Source organism: Stereum hirsutum (genome assembly GCF_000264905.1).
Source record: "Stereum hirsutum FP-91666 SS1 unplaced genomic scaffold STEHIscaffold_13, whole genome shotgun sequence".
Classification (NCBI taxonomy): domain Eukaryota; kingdom Fungi; phylum Basidiomycota; class Agaricomycetes; order Russulales; family Stereaceae; genus Stereum; species Stereum hirsutum.
The window spans coordinates 1,522,422-1,541,612 of NW_006763143.1; the positions used below are offsets into that span (position 1 = coordinate 1,522,422).

The window sequence follows — 19,191 nt, forward strand, 5'->3', positions numbered from 1 at the left end:
ACCTGATAGTCCCACCATACACGAACATGCGGAAACCCTTAAGGTTATCATAAAAGGAGACTGACTCCGGCCGCTATCTCGCCCCCTTCCCTCCCGTCAAAATAGAGAAATTGCATCGGCACTCGTCAGTCCTCCCCCCTCTTTCGTACCAAAAACTGAGAAACCAGGAAAAATTTATTTCACCCAAAAATCTATCTTATCCACACTGGGCGACGAAACAACTAGTCACCAAACAAGAAATTGTGAGGGCGCATCCGCGCCACAACACTTTCGGAATTTGCGACGACTTGGTGTGACTTGGACTTGGAGCTCAGACATCTACCATCAAATGTGCCACAACTTGGTCAGTCTTCCATCTTCCCTCTTCATTTATACTCAGTAAAACTGTCTAATGTGTCAGCTATCGTGTCCCATAAATGATACTTGATCTGTCAAAGCATAGCTTTCCACAATCCATCAGTAACTGGGGAGGTGTGTGGTCCAGCTGTAGACGCCACTGGCCACAAAATGGGACACTACTCGGTCAGTACTTTGTTTGACCTGTTTCTTTTTACCCAGTCTGACTCATTACATTGTCGTATATCACCTCCCTGGAACGTTACATGACTCGCTCAAGCATAACTTCTCAGGACTCGTCGTTAGCTGGAGTGTGTGTGGCCTAGGCACCCTCCACACATATATGCCATTACTCGGTTAGTTCTTCGTCTTTCTTCTTCATTTCTACCCAATCTTACTCATTGATATGTCTGTCAACGCCTACCGAAAACGATTCGTGATCTGTCCAATCCTGACGCGGCAGGACGAGTAGTTAGCTGTGGGGTATGTGGCCCAGACACCCTCCACAAAATGTCTCACTATTCGGTCAGTAGTATGTTTTATGTCTTTGTTTCTACTCAATCTGACTCATTGATATGTCTATGAATATCTCCCGAGAACGCCTCGTGATCCGTCCAAGACTAGCTCTGCCGGACGAATAATCAGCTGTGGAATATGTGGCCCAGACACCCGCCACAGATATATGTCACTACTCGGTCGTTTCTTCATTTAATCTCTTTGTTTTGACCCAATCGTACTCATTGATATGTTAGTCAATGCCTCCCGAAAACGCTCCGTGATCCGTCCGAGCCCCACTTAGCAGGACGAAGAATTAGCTGTGGGGTATGTGGCCCAGACACCCTCCCCAGGTATATGTCACTACTCGGTCGTTTCTTTGTTTCATCTCTTTGTTTTTACCCAATCGTACTCATTGATATGTTAGTCAATGCCTCCCGAAAACGCTCCGTGATCCGTCCGAGCCCCACTTAGCAGGACGAAGAATTAGCTGTGGGGTATGTGGCCCAGACATCCTCCCCAGATATATGTCACTACTCGGTCGGTTCTTCGTTTTATCTCTTTTCTTCTACCCAGTCTGACGCTTTAATATTCTCGTCATTGCCTTCCGATAACGCTACGCGATGCGTTCAAGCATAGCTTTGTGGAATGAGTTACTAGCTGTGGGGTGTGTGGCCCAGACACCCTCCACAAAATATCTCACTACTCGGTCAGTAGTACGTTTTATGTCTTAGTTTCTACTCAATCTGACTCATTGATATGTCTATGAATATCTCCCGAGAACGCTTCGTGATCCGTCCAAGACTAGCTCTGCCGGACGAATAATCAGCTGTGGGGTATGTGGCCCAGACACCCTCCCCAGGTATATGTCACTACTCGGTCGTTTCTTCGTTTCATCTCTTTGTTTTTACCCAATCTTACTCATTGATATGTCAGTCAACTCCTCCCGAAAACGCTCCGTGATCCGTCCAAGCCCCACTCGGCAGGACGAAGAATTATCTGTTGGGTATGTGGTCCAGATATCCTCCACAAAATGTCTCACTATTCGGTCAGTAGTTTGTTTTATCTCCTTTTGTTTACCCAGCCTTGCTCAACAGTATTTTCTTCAGTGCCTCCCGGGAACGCTACGCGATTCGTTCATGCATAACTCTGCAGGACAAATTGCTAGCTGTGGGGTATGTAGCCCAGACACACAACACAATATTTATCACTACTCAGTCAGTACTTCGTTTTCTCTCTCTGTTTCTACCCAGGTTAAGTCCTTGATATCTTTGCTTTTGCCTCCCGGAAACGTTTCTAAGGCGACAATCCTCATCCTGGATCGATAAATACTTTTTTTGGTCTCTTTGCCGCTCTCTGCTCGCCCATTGATTTACTTATCCCTGAGTCATTGTAAGAGCCCGCCTGTCAAAGATTGCCCCTCGTATCCCCCACTACGCTGAACAGTTTGCACACGCGTGGGACGTCGGCACAGCGTTTTGGCCTCATCTCACGTCAGATGATACGGAGACCCGGTGGAAGAAGACGATCGATGATCACAAGTCGTGCATACAACCCACCTCTCTTTCCTTCTCACAGATTTCCTAAGATGATATGATGCATTGTCTACTCGAGATCTCCCTGGCTTTACAGATCGCAGTACGGTTACATCAAATTCCCTGAGGTTACTTTCCGGTTATAGACTCTGATATCGGTATGTTTCCAACTATATCCGACCTCTTTCGTTTCAATGGTTGCAACAGGGTCTGAATCAGCTACTAGTAAACGGATTATAAACACCAGGTCATTTTGCTGATGGGGTGTTCCCGCCTGGCCACGATATATGGCTCAAAAGCAAAACATTCTCGTTCATTTATGGGCAATATGATTTACACCACCTTCCGAGAACTTCCATCGACCCTCGTTTGCCCTTATCTTAAGGGAACGACTGTCTATAGGTCTGACTGTGGGAGACTACGTTTACCTCTCGCGCTGCCCTCGAACGCCTCCAAGACTTCATCTACTACTCATGCTCTTTCTACTCCACTCTTCTCACTTTATGAACACAACTTTCAAGGGTTGCAGTTTGGATGTCCAGAAGCCTCTAGAGACATCGCAAGCTATTGCATCGCGGTTGCTGCCGTGGTGGAATATCGCTCGCGACTGATACTTCAAGGGCGTCACCCATATGCTCGCCCCCCATGCGTACACTGTTGTATAGCGGAGTTGACACATCATCCCACCGCCCACAAGAATGCCACTAATTCTTTGATTTCTGTGTTATGCCTACGAATATAGATAGAGATAAGGGCTGCGGCAGTATTGCGTGCAAATTGTCGCCAGCAAGGGCGTATCATGGTCCGCCTAGTACCCATCAGAGGTTCACGCTGCACGGTAAGCCCGCCATTTTCTGTCGTGGTTTTCACTCTGTAAAAGTCGCCTAGAGGTTGATTATTACCTCCACAAATCACCTCCCAACGCGCTTTTTTCTTGGTCGGCAGGAATCGTGACCAGCAGGGGTATTTTTGTGGCCGACACACCCACCATTTGACACCTCACTACACGGTGAGTTCGTCATTTTATCTCATTAATGCAATCCAGACTCTTTTCCGTATCTAGTGTGACTTCCTGAAAACGTGGACCGTTGCGATCGGTCATCAGTACACAGGAACTGACCAATACGCGGGGAATGTTGCTGAGTGCGGTACTTGTGGTTCACACCACAAATTTTTATGTTACTCGGCGAGTTTGCCGTTTTATGGCGTGGTTTCATCTCTACCCACACTAACTCATACATACGTCTAGTGTGCCCTCCTGAAAACCAGGTACATCACATATGCATTGGACTGGAGTATGCCAGACTGGAGAGGAGTCAGAGGAGGCAGGATGGTGAGAAGACGAGGACGAGACGGGTCGAGTGGCGTTCGGGAGAGTGCAGGGCAGGGTGATTCAGCACTCGCGTACCGTAAGTACTTTCGGGTGTTCATTTGTGCTCGGGTTGTGTTCATCGCATCCCCCAGCGTTGCAGCGTCGCGCTAAGTTCTCGGTCTCGTTTGGTTGTGATTCACGGCGATTCCCTCTCGAGCGATAAGAGAGCAGGACTTAGCCTAGTCTACCATAGTTCCAGAGTCGTTGATAAGTTACGATTCCATGAGTGCAAATAAAGGAATCATGGATAATTGATTCCTTCGCTGATTTCTCCTCAGTGCCGCCAGATGCCGCCTTCCTTTTTCCGGTTCTGGGGCAGCATTTTCACGCTTTCTTTCGGGCCACACCTCTCTCCACTTTCTTTCGTTCTCCTCACTTGTAGTCTCTGTTCTATAGTTTTCATCGGCTACGGCTATGAGGTCTTCTGTTCTCAGCTCCACTTATGTACGTCTTTTCCTTTCCCTTGCGATTCCTTGACCCTCCGTGCTCGCTGCATTCGATCGCCTGTCGGTTTTTTTCTCTTTTTTTTTTGGTATAATATCTTCGGGCAGCAACCGCGAATTGCAGCCCTGCCGCGAGTCATAGTCGGATGCGATGGTTTTTACCCCGCGATCTGTCGTCTTCGTCAGCGTCGTCTGTTCACTCCTCGCTCCTTTCCCTCTTCGCACATATTCTGTCTGATCATCTTCCTTTATACTCTCCTCTATTCTATGTGGTTGTAGTGACTTTGGACTTTCCTTCTGCTGGACTCGCATGCGTGATTGATGTGCTGATTCACTTACTGTGTCCTACCTATACCCGCTCCCAATGGGCTGTGACGGGCAGACGTCGTGCGTTCGAAACAAGATGTGTTATGCCTCTTCACTCCCCCTTCTTACTATCTTCTCTTCGCTCTGCTCATGTTCCCATTCCCATCGTCATTTAGTCCCCGACTCCGGTTTTATCTGGCCAAAATGCATCGATTCTCAACGCCTCCGCCCTCCCCTCCGCCCGCCTGTCCATCCACTCCTTCCGACACGCCTTCCATCTGCTCGACCTCACCTATTCCGTCTTCCTCACCCAGAACGACCACACCACCCTCCTGGCGGATATGGCCGCGAAGTTACCAGCTACGATGCTCAACAGTGGGCTGACAAACTCGATGCACGACTCTGCGTTCTTGGTCAAGGAACTGAAGGGGATGGCGAGGGATAGGAAGGAGACTGAGGAAAGGGAGACCATTTCGGTCGTTGTTATTGGTGGGTTATTTGAGCTTTTTCTATAATCCCTTCTCCTAAGATGTCTGGCGTGTGATGTTTCCGAGCTGACTATCATTTGTGCTGTTCATAGGTGGCACCACTGCAGATTGTGGTATGCTCCTCGTAAGTGGACTTCCCCGCCGGGCAGCAGCCATCACCGAGACCGGAGGGGTACGCATGAGCTTCTCATGTCCCGAAGTAAAAAGGTTCGCTTGTTCTTCTCTCCTCGCCACATGACCAGCCCTGCTTCCTCCTCCGATCCCCTTCCCGCTCCATCTTCTATGCTTCATGCATCTTTCAACTCTGACTATACTTACATTGTGACTTTCCAAGGTATTCCTACAAAATAACATTGACATTGGCGGCGGCCCTGTCGGCCCTAGAGAGTCATCTTCCTCTACCAAAGTCACAATATGCCCGGACTACGTCGGTCACCGTAACCAATAGTCCGCCATCGTATTCGGCAGGACCACATCACCGTGAGAGATTACGCTGTCTAGGCACAAAAGCTGGTATATATTGGGGACCCATCTCTCCTGGCGGCCAGCTCCGAATTTACTCTCCCTGCCTCGTTCATGCTGTGGGTGAATCCAAGTGATGATGAAGATGATGGAGAGATTGATTGATACGATGAAGACGAGTGCGGAGGACGTGACAGTGTTGCTCGTGGGTAGCAGTGCGGTCTTGGTTCCGGTGGATGAGGGAGACAGCGCGAGTGCGGAGTTTGCGGGGTGGCGAATGAGATTGGGACTGGTAGGTGCTGTCTTGTTTTTTCTTCTCACTGTCTTCGTTCACCCCCCACTCCCCGCTTCCCTCTCCCATCTTTTTGTGATTTTTTGACTGACTTGCTCTGCTATTGACCTGTATTGATAGGCACTATGAATACCATGGTCCTCACCGTCGACAAATCAATACAGACGCTCTTAGATGAGATATGTGCGAAGGCGGTGGATGATACGGTCGAGAACGGGCAGTCACGGAGACGGCGATGATCGCGGAGATTGATTCGATTTCTTTTTAGCTTCGTGCCTTTTGTCTCGCGGTTGTAGGTGTGGTGAATGAATTCTGTGCCCGTGCTGGTTGTGGCTTGGCCTTGGTATGGTATGTGCAGTATGTGGCGAATACGTCGAGAGTCATCGTTCAAGGTTAGTTCTTTGTTTTCATCGCAAACAACAAAATACTAGCCAGCTGACTTACCTGTCGTGAACCAGAAGTGGGGATACATCTTTTGGGAGGTGGGTCTGGATCAGTGCCGGATGTTACATTCTTGGAGCTGGTGCGAACCATTCATCGTTTCCAGTTCTTCATGCAACCTCTCCACTCTTTTCCCTCATGCCTGCTGTAAACTCATGCCGAATATGACATGTGAGTGGCCTGCGAATGAGTACGTTGAACGTTTCGTCACCCTTCTTCTATCATGATAGCCCTTATGATGCAAGGCTGACTCCTAGACTCGTAATGTGCAATGATTTATCGCAGGGTGATCGAGGCGCAGAAGTAGGTGAATGGTATGTTGAAGTATAAGCTTGATTCGGCGATCGCGTTACAAATTAGGTGGGAGTTGGTTGCAGGGTACGCGTTATCCCTGGGTTCATGTTCTCTCGACCTCAGAGCTTGCACCGTTGCGTACGAATAGGCCTGCTGCTTGGTGCGACCAGAAATATGAGTATTGCCACCGTTGATGGTGACTGTATGGACCGTAAGTGTTTCTCTGGGTTCCCCAGCGTTGTACTAGCCAGGATTATCCGTGTTGTGCAGGCGCATACCCTGTCACATGGCAGATCACGCCGATCGTACTGGACGGAGATTGGGCTTACTTTGCGTAGACCGCCATTGCCGATGGTAACGCGAACAACATCGTGGAGAATTTATTTCTCTTCTCCTCTCCACTCTTTTCCTCTTTTTCACCGCACTCAACCAATTCCTACAGATCATGACCTTCGCCAACTCCAAAAAAGGATCGAACGCACCTTCCGCGCCGCCCTCTCCAAATCGGGCTCTCACGTCGCCTGTGTTAGGGTCCTTGCTCTGGTCGCAATGCCAAATCCTTAGTCGTCGAAAACACGATTTCCGTCGCCTAGCGCGTCTGCCGCGCCGTTGTGCTCTGCAAGTCGCGAAGCGAGCTCGACAATGTGATAGACGTGATCGCTGACAAGGTGGGAGTGAAGGAGAGCGCGAAGGGGTTGTTCAAGTGTTCAATCGTGGGTAAGGTAAGTTAGACGGTCAAGGGACATGCGTACGCGGAAATCGTTATCGCTGCGGAGGAGAGCGATGGCCACGGGCATCAGGTGGTACAGAGGTTCAGCGGATTAGTGAAGGTGCCGTTCAAGAACGAGAATGTCCTCGCTGCGCACGTGGATGTCTCTGGCAAGGAGCCGCTTCTTGCGTCGGCTCCGGATCCCATCCTCGTTCTGGACACAAACTTCGGAGAGGCAATTGGTATACCGGAGTACCTGTACGGCCTGTTATGTACCATTATTGGGATCACAGCGAGCGAGAGGTGGACGAGTATGGAGAGGGGTATTGAGATTGTAGGGCCGAAGGCGTCTGGCATAGATGATGTGGGAGTATATGCCGCTTGAGACGTTCAATCGGAGGCAGATGAGCGTCAACGATGAGTTTGGACCGAAGAGGGTTTATGCCCTTAAGGTTCGCAAGTCTTTCGGGCTTTTGGCTTTGAGGTGTAACTGATGACATTCTTTTTTGTGCGTTCTATTTTCCTGTATGGCTCACTCAATTATTTCTTGACGATACAGTGGTATTCAAGAGATGCGGGCGATCGGTATCGAGGAGCGTAATTCCTCTGGCTTGTGAACCACTACGCCTCTTCCGTTCATAGAACACTCACATTCATTGCTCTGTTCTCGATAGGACTCTCTTGCTCAATCATCCTGGGTAGGTATCATACTCTCGTGCACTACTCATCTCGCCTGAAAGTCCAATAACGACGGGACGGACGTTTCAGATACTCTCCTGACGATGCCAGTGTGTCCTTCCGCCTGGAGTGAGCAGCCCCTCGATTTCTTTTTGCCCTGTTCACACTCTCATCTTTGAACTTCGCCAATGCCTCCCTTTCGATCACCGAAACTCTGCTCAAGCGACTCAGGTTGATGAACTCTGGCCTACGCACCACCACTGGCAGCCCGTTCCCTCCTTCAAGAAGTGACGACTCTGCAAGGCAGACTTCATATCCCTCACTCTAGAGTCGGAGTCATCATCCTCCAAGTCAGTCCCGTCAAAAGAAAGAGTCCCACCGAAACCAAACATTGATGTATCATCTGAGTATTGTTCGAGATTGGGGGAGGTCAAACAGAGATCGTGCGGTCGCCTTCAGGATGATGCGGAAGGTATAGCGGGTAGAGGTGGTGCAGAGAAAGGAGTGCGAGGAGGCAGAGCAGCCATCAAAAACATGAATTGAAACGTGGAAAGACGACGTCCATGGTGGCCTGCTGTAATGAGATCTTGCAACCTTACGAAGTCCTGGTGGAAAGCGAGGACAAGTTATAAAGTTCCGAATACGAGTGATACAAAGGACGCGCGCTGACAGTATAAACGCACTACCATTCCCAGCTACCGAAAGAAGAACCTACTTCTTCTCTAGGAAGATGCATGTACTTCTCACTGCACGGCTACGCCTTGACAAAAATACGCCACTCGATAGCATCCAGAGCGATGTCACCACACGAGTGCCCTTTGACTAAAGGGTTGGTAGGCAGGAGGCAGGACATTGAGTGTTGATTCCATAGCAACACCAAGTTTATGCGTAAACAAAGCGAGTCCTCGTAGGTTATGGGAACCCGGGACTCGTCCGGGATCAATGGCACCGTGACTGTGGTAAAGAGAACCACCAACGACAAGACGGCGACTGGCAACCTTGAGAGAACTAGAATCCAGCGGTCATAGGTCTGAGCGTGAAGAGGGGCTAACAACGGAGGTGAAGCGATCTGAGCGGAAGTCGCCGGCGAGGGGTTTAAGAGGGGTCTGCGCCAGCCGGTTGAATGATTGGCTACTCTGCTCTAGGATAGTAGGTCACACCCTCATGGATAAGTACTCGTCTAGAAGTGTCGGTAAATAAAGAGTTTTCGCCACCCAGAATCTACCGAAAACGCGAAGATTCAGAACGTGGAATGCGTGCACAGGGAGACGAAGGCATCCTTGCCTCTAGCAAGTTCAATAGGACGCGATTCGGAGCATCGCGTATAGACTTCGCTCAAATATTTTTACATTTTTTGTGCGCGAAATAGTACCGCCAGTCCAGAATATATTTTCCCAGATTCTGGGTGGCGAAAACTCTCTAGAATCAGGGCATCGATAAAGCAGTGAATTTGGATATCGAGTGCCTCAATGAGGACGGAACGATCTGCGGGCTCTGACTGCCCAGACTAATCACGAAGGATTCTCCGAGTCACGACATAGTCCTGCTGTGCGTGAGAGAAGAAGTCGATGAGCGAGGGAGACATGAGCTCAAACGATCCGAGACTCAAGTTCCATCTAACAATGGAATAGAACCATTTCACGTACTTGTAAATCTGAGAAAGGTGAGAGGGAACTTGGAAGGTCGGACGTATGGTGGTCGCGCCGTGCTGCCTTGTGGCCTGAAGCCCAGCCCGTATGGTGTGGATGATGAAGAGCCACCAGTCAGGGGTTCAAAGACGGCCATTAAACGCTCCACCATCTAGGCGGACTCCTCCTTGGAGCATTGTCCAATTATTTTCATGATCTTCGTTCGATGTGGAATATCGCAGACGTGCAGCAGTTCATGGCTAAGATAGAGGAGGAGATCGCCGAAATCAGGGTAATCCATCTGCTTAACAACCTGTCCATACACGAGATTATGATGCCGGTAACAACTTGAAGAACGCTCACTTGATCATCGACGACGAGGACACGAGCTAGTCGCTGCAGTTGGTCGGATTATCCTGCCCCATCGGACCGAATCGGAGAAGTACCTTGTCTACGTTTCAATCTCTCCTCTCATCCGTCCAGCTCCCTCTCAATAACGACGTCCTCCCATTCCTTCGCGTGATACATCTGCTGTTGTTTGTCCAATTACCTGTGTTGGGTCGAAGGACGCTGATGTCAGAGGCAGCGCAAGGCAAGACACATACAATATGAACGAAAATAGAATGGACCCACTTGCATGGGCTGCCACCGTCACGATTTCCAAACCGAAGTCGATCCGAACGCACGTCTGACCATCTAAAATGCCATACGTCGATAGCGTCGAACGTCGACGAGGTTGAATTCTTCTCTGGAGCAACATGCCAGGAGCAGGTTCTTGCGCGCGCGTTTCGAAGCGGACTGGGATGAAGCCTCCACATCAGATTGGAAGTAAATGTGGTATGATGTGGGTGTGTGGCGTAAGGTGGGTACTTATGGGCGTATATTGAGCGCCCGGTTCGTGTTCTGACGGAAGTAGAATTGGGTGTGACGGCCGAAGATGAATGCGAACTCGAGGAGTTACTGATATTCGAGTTGGAATCCCCCGTGATGTTTCGTGCTGTCGAAGCAGAGCTTCGAGGGTCGCAGCCTGCATGAGACGATCAAAAACGCCGTCGGCTTGCCAGTTGATCTCGACTGCGAAGTAAAACAAAAGCGTCATCAACCTTCTTCTAACGCAGATGCCTCGAATTCGTTTGGTCGTGTTTGTTCTCCTCTGTACTCTTCTCTCGATGACTCTTCTTTGAGCCTCTAACTTGATGAGGCTAAGCACTGGATGTGATGTTCATCTGTCTACAATAATAAATGACCATCTCTGACTCAACAAGACTCGGACTCGACACTCGATTGGAAAATATTACCCGGGGCTGTTCTATTCTGCCACCTTGAACTCGGTGTCAGTATTCAAATATCTACTGCCATTGTCCCTATATAAGAATCGTCCCTTTCGGTTCTAACTTCCTGACTATCTTACTCCTTCATTCTCAACACCTCACCTCCGAAGATCCCCTACTTTCTACCTCCATGTAGTGTCCTCTCCTCTGCTCCCAGGCTCCTTGCACACTTTTTTGGTCTTTACCTTTCGCTGCGACCCACATACATTCTTTGTATCCTACACCTCCTTGAGGGGTACCTCAGTCATTTGTACATTAGTATACTTATAATCAAAGTTATGATTAATGCTACACGATGCTTGACTGGAATAATTGGGTCCTGTCCGACCTAAGTACTATGGACCGATATGCGCGAGGCGTAATCTGCTGTGGCACAGGCACAGCCCCTCGAGTCCTTCCCACTCAAAGAATCTCCCTTGAGGTCGCGTCCATCTGCCTTGCTCTAGACGTGATATATGTCTAGGACGCTTCCTAGAAAAATGTACTCGCCGTCCTTCAGGCTACGATGGTAGGGACGTGGATCGGTAGCTTGCCGTCTCCGTCGGCAACATCCGGTTCTCTGTTGCACGATTTTGCCTCTCGGTCGTTCTGGTGCGCTCCGACTTGCACTCTACGCGCCGCAGTTTGTCTCGCCGTCATCTGCATGACTATGTACTATCAGAACTCAGCGCTCTCAACCTTCTGTCCTGTAGCAGTTCGTACTCCGAGATGCAGAGGCGACAATATTCTTGCCAGCCGCTGCGTGCGCTTTACCTTTTCGAGGCCATCCGAGCTGAGTCTGCGTGCACCATGTTCCTGTCTCCTTACGAGCTACGCTCGCATCTTGGTATAGTTGCGGCCAAATGATAGTCCATGGCTTGCCTGCTGGTGAGTCAATCTGACTCCTCTCTACAAATACGACCTCAATTTCCTGCGATCCTCATCAGGTCTTCCAAATCCAATCACCTTCCATTCGACTCCTGTGCCATACCAGACTTACCGGAGCTAGGCTCCAATCGTCGACAACTATCATATAAGCAGTCAGCTTATACGTAGAACCAAGATGCACGGAACGGCTCAAATAAACGTCTCAAAAATCATAAGGTACTTGATACGGGCTGAAGGCTTCAGCCATCCGAACAGGGCGATCACTATAGCCATCTCGATTGAATGTCTCGCCTGAAAGACCTGTTTTAGTACTGCAAAGACCAGAAGCCCAGCACTCACTGTACGCTAAATATTTACTTCCTTCAGAGCGTCTGAGAGCACGCTAAACGACGCACGGGCGAGTATGTCCATTTCATCTTATCCTTCTTCCTTCGCTGTGGCTAATGACCTCGACAATGTTCACGAGGGAGGCTTCAGTGATGGCCAGTGACCGTGTTTTTGGTACGCTTCGCGCACCATCCGAGGAATTCAGTTGTAACTGCTTCGTCTGAAACGCGGTTTCGTTTTTTTTTTTTTTTTTTTTTTTTTTTTTGGTAAAACTCAGCGTCGAGCAGTCGCCAATGGCAACTCTCTTCCGCCTCATCGTCGGTGGGCGCGCGGTCGTGTTTATCGGCCTCTGAGCTACTAACTTCCCATAGTCTACGTTCAGTGGTCATCCCCGTAATTCGATACTTTGTCTCGTCTCTCTATGCCTTCTCCATCCTAAACCCTCACCGCCATAGTTCAACATCCAATCTTTGCCGAGGATTTTACATCACTGCTTCGTACCCGTTCATTCACACATCTGGCAGCAATTACCCTCGTCTACGATCGATACCTGTTGTTGTTAACTCACTGTACTATACCAAATCTGATAAGTAGCTGCATAGCATTGAAATCGTCACTTTTATGAACCAACTAACTAGCGGAGCGTAGCTCCGGTGAGTCTTGTTCGAATAAGGCATACGTACTCCGAAGAGATGTATGAGGTAAATGAGATTGATGAATGTACCGTTGGCACATACGAAGATGCTGAGTCTCTTGACCCTGCCGTATATTCTTAAACCGCCGCAGAGCAGGCTGTGTCATTGAGTCATTCAAGAGCGAGAGCCGATTCTGCGGAAAATACCGTGTTGTGAGAGCTCAAAGCTCCATCAGAGCTACAGGAGATCTTCAGATTGGACAGATTATTGGAAGCGTGAGTGACAGTCAACTTGAAGGCGGTTTGGGCGAACGTCGTCGAGCTGTATTACTTCCCAAAAGCCAAGATTTATGGAACCGGAGTGAACAACAGCTGGAGCGCATCCCGTCCAGTGGCAAAACGGGAGATTGATAGATCGTGGAACTCATCAGGAATATTATGATATTATTCCGGGTGTTGAGGGATGACAATCGAGTCGCCGGAAGGTGGTGACGTTCGGGTAGTTGTTCACTATGGTGCAAACGGCTTAGTCATCACCACTTTTGTACAGCGGCCAATTTCGTCGGCGAAAGTCGAAATCCCCATTTATTGAAAGAAAATTCCTGGCACCCCCCTTGGTTTTCGGAAAATAATAAACAAATGAATAAAATATTCTTATTTGGCGGGGTGGCCAAATCCAAAAGTTCATCTTTGCCAGTTTTGAGAATTTGGATAATCCCTCTAGAGGAACTCTTCCTTACATCAAAAGGAGTGTTTCTGGAAGAGGGGTAGTGAAAATTCTCAAATCTCGGCCCGCGGCACCGTCCTCAACGTTGTGTACAGAAGTGGCGGCGTCTAAGCCGTTTGCACCATACATCAGCAAATCGCTCCAAGGCATCCAAGGCCTTGGGGGACCTTGGAACTCTTGCCCGCTGCTTGGAAGAGCCCGAGTTACGCTGGAAATGAAGAAAGTCCTGAAACGGCGGTCTTCGGACGCCGTATAACCTCATTTGCAAGTCGCAAATGAATTCTGCGTCGTCGCACCGTTAGGCGAGCTTGGACAAAGCTCCCGCATCTGAGCCAGACTCGGAAGGAATGGAAACTTGAGTGCAACGCACCTGCCCTAAACTCCGTTCCCCGCTCGTTCACGGGCGCTCTCCTGAGTCACGGTGCTCTTTCAACCCCTTCCACCGTCCTCGTTCTACGTCTCCGGTGTTCACTCTCTTGTAAACACTAAACCTTCCTAAAACGTTTCCCTGCGACACGAGTAATACTATGTGCACGGTTTCTAGTTGATCGCCTTAGTCCGCACTGGTCACTGTAACGGGCAGGTCTGCGGGAGAGCAAGGATCCGGGCGGGAAAGGGACCCGCCCGAAACTGGTGTTGATCAGACAAGGATACATGGCGCTACGCTACGAGTATAAATACTAGAGAGCGAAGCTGAGTAAGGTATGGAAAATAATCAGACATATAGGAGGGGAGTCTGGAGTGGTGGCGAGGGGTGGCGAGAACAAAGAGTGTCGGAAGTGATCGGATGTGGCGGGGTTATGGTTGTGGCACTAGCCATGACCATGACAGTCACGTCGTGCGCAGACCCCAGTAGCTCCCCTCGAAGACGAGTAATCGCTCATACCGGTTCTAGGGCTTGTCTGATTATTCGAAGGTGGTCAGTCTGGTGATTGCTGATTCAATGCCTTTTATTGATTTGCCCAACGGGCTCCAGTGTTGCGACTTTGGAAATAGGCCGTTCACGCTGATCACTGGAACTTGTCACGGTGTCTGAACATCGTGCACGAGTTCTGAACTATCTTTGTTGCGTGCGTTCAACGGTTGCATCTGTGCGTCATTTACTCTGTCATGTCCGGGCCACACAGCATAACGAAAGAATTTCACAGCCCCGACGATCGCTGAATACGCGAAGACCATGGACACGAAGTGCGCTGAGTTTTCCGAAGGACGGTAGAGGTTTGCGTTGCGAGGGGCATTGAGGCCGACGGGGTTTGGTAGCTGGTAGGTCGCAGTTTGGTCAGGTGTGTAGTTTCGGTTCATTTAGTCTTGATGATTTTCTTCCTTGCCGGACAGGAGTCTAGGAGCAGCCATCGGAGAATCCCAGTCCATTTAGTCATACTGACATGCTGGAAGATCGGTCACGCTTTTGCTTGCGGAGACACCATCATCCTCAAGCCTCACCGCTCTCCGTATGGCCTCGCTCACCAACGTTAACGAAGCCGGGTTCCCGCCAGGCGTCATGAATATTCTCGTCGACGACATCATGTCCTCTCATATGGATATTGAGAAGTTATCCTTCCTGGTTCGACGTTACTCGCGAGAAAGATCATGGAGAGGGTAGCACAGACAAACTTGAAGGATTTCACGCTCGAGCTTCGGGACAAGAGCTCGAGCATCATCTTCAACGATGCGGATCTGGATTTGGCGGTCGATTCGAGCTCGCACGGGATCTTGTGGGTCTTTCTCTTTTCTTCATCCGCTCCGTTCAATGCCATGAAGCCTACCGTGTTTGCTTCACTATAGCTTGAACCACGGCCAAGCATGTTGCCCTGTTTCCCGGATCCTCGTGCAGTCTGGTATCTACGACGAGTCTCAAGAGGCTTACCGCGAAGGCGGTGTTTATCAAGCTCGATGATCAATCTGCTCACGACTCGTACCAGGATCGTCAACTTTCGCAGCAACATTGCGGCGTACGTCTTTCCATTTCTCTTGACGCACCCTTCGACATACCCCAATGTTACTGCTATGTGATTCATACTCATCCGCTGCGCCCGTTCCCCAGCACAGCATGTCCTACATCGAGTCTGGCAAATCCGAAGGCACGACGGTCCAGCTCGGCAGCGTCCGTCACAGCGAAGAAGGCTACTACACCGCCGGAGGGCGGGGATGATGGGACGGCGTTGATCCGAACGGGGTAGGTACGGTACGGGTGCGGCCCCTGACCGGCCTTTGGCGGTAGACAGCCGGTAGAGGTTTCTGTGAGACGTCGGTACAACGTTGACCAGCTGTTGCAACAGCGTATCGTGCCAAGGCCCCAAAATGAGAAAAGAAGCTAGCCCGAGCAAAGAATTGAACCAACGATCGTTAAAATCCCGCTAGAAGCCAACATGCCCATGCAGCGATAACCACTGCGGCATATGGCCATACTTTGCTAGGTTGGGTACTAGAATATATAGCGTGCCTGCTCCGACTTCCACAGGCTCTCTGACCTTGGTCTCTCCAAGTTGCTCCGCTTTTTCGAGCCAGAGCAACAACCATTCAGCTTGCAGACCTGTTTGAGCAACTTTTGCAGCAAGTGCTCAGAGCAAAACAGGGAGTGCACAAGGAGAACACGACTTCGCTCAGACGCGAATCGCGTTGGATTCGACGCGCGGGTTAACATGCTGACTCAGCGACTGCCGATTGAGCATCGTCTGTGGAACGCTGCACCGACGTTGCAGAAAAGGGCTGTAAGATTCTTGGCGGCCAGTAACCACGGAGCAATATACGAATTTGTCGGAGCAACGCTGTCCCTGTGGCGAAGCGGGGCCCTTCCGGCCATGGCCCGACGTTTGGCGGCCTAGGCCGGGCCATGCTATCAGTCGCCCGGCGGTGTAGATCGAACCAACCATCTTCACGAACACAGCAGTCAACATACGAATCGTTCAACAAGATATCTTCGTGCCCGTCGGGGTCGTAATCAAGTTCGAGGACAAAACAGAAGTGCTGCGGCAGCCGAACGATTCGCTGTATGGGATGGTCGCGTTGGTGTTCAGGCGGAATATTAGTAGGGGCTTGGGGTCCGCACATAAGCTCAAGGCGGGGATGGCGAGGATCACTCGCGCGAACCAGATATATTTGACTGACCTTATTCGTCTAGGATTCCTTTGAACCCCCTCGACATTGGGTCAAGTCCATGAGAGTAGGGCCAAGTGATGGGAAGTTCTCCCAACTCTGTGGTTTGTCAAACGGCACCGGCGATGTTGCTGCCGAATGAGAGGTATGCGTTGTTTCCCTACCCCTTTGGTTTATTGCCTTGTCGTTCGCCGGCACATCCATATGTTCCACGCTGTTCGATGTTTCCACGGTACATAGGACGTGCAGACCATAGCTTACATAGACATACTCAAAACACTTCTCATTCCGTCGCCCGTCTGTACCTCGTACATATTGGTAGAGCGTATGTTGTGTTCCCCTCCCCTTGGTGACAACTGCTCTCGGGTAAGGTAGACTAGCTATAGGATATCACGAATAAATCTTTTTGTCCAAAACGAACAGTTGTCTTGGCTGGTAGAGGAACAGCGCCCAGGTGCAGGAGCCAAATGAGTGCTTGAAACTAGTGTTACAGGGTCTTGCATAATAAACTGGAATGTCGCGCATAGAAAAATCCTGGGCGCCCGAACCAAACAAAGCCGTAAGCGGTAAGTACTCTCGGCTTGGCTTCGGCAGTGGCGCACCTTAGGCTTTGGTGAGTGGTGTCCGTTCGTCTCACCCATCTGAATCTCCTCAGTGTCTCTCTGTGAGCTCCCTTATTCCCTCACCTAGAGCATACGGTATCGCGCGCTATGATGAAGAATTTCCGTCGCTGTATCTAGCAAGGAAAAAATGTGGCCTTTTGTACCGACATCTCTGTTATGCAGACCGACGGCGTCAATCCGACGTCCAAGGCTGCCCGCTGACATCAACATAACTCCTTCTCCCTGGAAGTTGTACGGGAGATCGAGCGTTCGTTTACACGTCTCTGGTGCCACACCATTCCTGCCGAGGATCGCTGAGAGGACCTGCCATTTACGGCTCTATTTGGTCCAGGCACGCAACTTTTTTGTGCGCGCGACATTCCAGTTTATTATGCAAGACCCTGTAGTACAAACAAGCCAGCGCGACTTGGGAGTTCGACGGCGACGCGGTGGGCGCCCGTGATGCGCGTGACCGTTCCGTGGGAATTCAACGAGCTGAGTTTCAACGGGCGCGTCGAATCTGGACTCTGGTAAGTCTGGAGTCGCGCCGTGCCCTCCCTCTTTCCTCCCTTACTCTCGCCCACTTCGCTTGTTGGGCGTCACTGCCCTCACTATCGGTGCTACTCTCTATAACAATAACGGTACTACGTCAATGATTACCCTCACGGAAACACTTATGCCAAGGTCAATGACGGGGCGCGGTCCCGTTTCGTCTTACTCCACGCCGTGTACAGTTTGCTACACGCAAGGCCCATGCACGCGTAGAGAACTCACGACCAAGATATAGCGGGGCTCCCAGACTCTGATAGTAATTCTGCGAGGTACGCATGTATCAACCGTTCCTTCACTTTGCGCCCTTCTTTTCATCGAAGAGTCGTTCGCCTCATCGCTTCCATCCTGTGCGTCGTTTACATTCGATCCGTCAAGAATTCACTCTCACTACATATATTTTACGCGGTTACCAATAGCCTTTCCCGTTCAAGATAAGATGTAGAGCGGAGATCTATCCTAGCTAAGAACATACGGGTGAGCTTCAAGTACTTCCGTTGGCCCTTTCAGCATTCTCATTCCACACTTGTTGTGGTGATCTTCAGCCAATTGTTGAGGGCAGAGAACGCGGAGGCTCAATGGTGGCAATGAGGAGTCTTCTGGTGAGCCACTTCCTTTCTTTATCGTGTACGACTGCACACTCGACAATGCGCCGTCTCACTACGTGAGCTCTTGTAGGCTTATGCAGAGTCTCTAAGTGCGTCATCTCTCTCATTCTCATATCCTCATCTCTCTCATTCTCATATCCTTTGAAAGATCGCGTTCATACTGGTCCCATCTGCTTCCTTTAGACACATCCTGCCGGTGAGCCTGCTCCAGATTCATCACCACCCAGTACCGCACCGTGCGCAACTACGTACACGAGAATCAACATTCGTGAAAGTATCGGGACTGAGGAGTGTTGAGGTATCGAGACAGGCCTGCCAATTGTCGGCGGACCTTCAATGGCTGAGCCGGTAGCGAAAAGACGGTGATTGAGGCGATGGTTCGTATATGCAAATCTTGTTTGATACCACCGTAGCGTAGCATCATGTAAATGAATTGAATATAAGTATTTTATGCGCTCATGGTGAAGCTGGGACGACTGGAGATGTCTGCCTCCAGACGCTCCGGATGGCGGTTGTGATCCCACACGAGCTCCTGGTCGCGCGTCGGTCTTTCTGGGCTCATGCCCTTGTCTGGAGCTCCCAGAGCTCCAGAGACCACCTGGACGACCTGGTCCAGACGCGTGCGACCTTGCTGATGTGACTATCGTCAGGTCGTCAATCTACTAACTTCACGAACTGTACATGTGGCCCAACCTGTGAGCTCGAGCGTTTCCCGTATGCCCGTACACGAGCGACCCCCTCTCATTTTCCGCTATGAGAAACATCTGAACCGCCACAATGATGTCTGAACTGTTAAGCCCCTGACTTTTCACGTTGCTGCGGGATACTAAAGGTTCCCTCACTTGCTTTGAGGGAATGAGGTTCAGACCTTCCTTCCTGTAGGCCCTCCACAGTCAGGAGAACTATCTTCATGTGGCTAGTGTGGTTGAAGGTCAGATGCGGGTTGGCAAGCTTTTCCAGATGCTTCGTCG

General features: G+C 50.2%; 3 protein-coding genes across 3 annotated transcripts; all 3 read left to right on the forward strand.

Moving 5' to 3' along the window:
* Positions 1-1,764: 1,764 nt before the first annotated feature.
* Positions 1,765-2,171, forward strand: STEHIDRAFT_124003 (uncharacterized protein; the record flags this gene model as incomplete). The annotated part of the gene is made up of 3 exons (XM_007307638.1): positions 1,765-1,890; positions 1,941-2,048; positions 2,133-2,171. Coding segments are annotated over exons 1-3 (173 nt in total), but the record flags the coding sequence as incomplete, so codon positions are not given.
* Positions 2,172-4,545: 2,374 nt separating this feature from the next.
* STEHIDRAFT_160203 (uncharacterized protein) lies at positions 4,546-7,558 on the forward strand (the record flags this gene model as incomplete). Its single annotated transcript, XM_007307639.1, has 12 exons — positions 4,546-4,572; positions 4,664-4,976; positions 5,068-5,147; positions 5,310-5,402; positions 5,477-5,560; positions 5,613-5,733; positions 5,850-5,935; positions 5,998-6,121; positions 6,188-6,252; positions 6,907-6,987; positions 7,058-7,186; positions 7,265-7,558. The coding sequence occupies 12 exons, from the start codon at positions 4,546-4,548 to the stop codon at positions 7,556-7,558; spliced, it is 1,497 nt and encodes a 498-aa protein (XP_007307701.1).
* A 7,260-nt stretch (positions 7,559-14,818) lies between these two features.
* Positions 14,819-16,497, forward strand: STEHIDRAFT_133507 (ALDH-like protein; the record flags this gene model as incomplete). The annotated part of the gene is made up of 5 exons (XM_007307640.1): positions 14,819-14,929; positions 14,953-15,080; positions 15,151-15,244; positions 15,410-15,469; positions 16,225-16,497. 5 exons carry the CDS (start codon positions 14,819-14,821, stop codon positions 16,495-16,497), a joined length of 666 nt encoding a protein of 221 aa, XP_007307702.1.
* Positions 16,498-19,191: the final 2,694 nt, after the last annotated feature.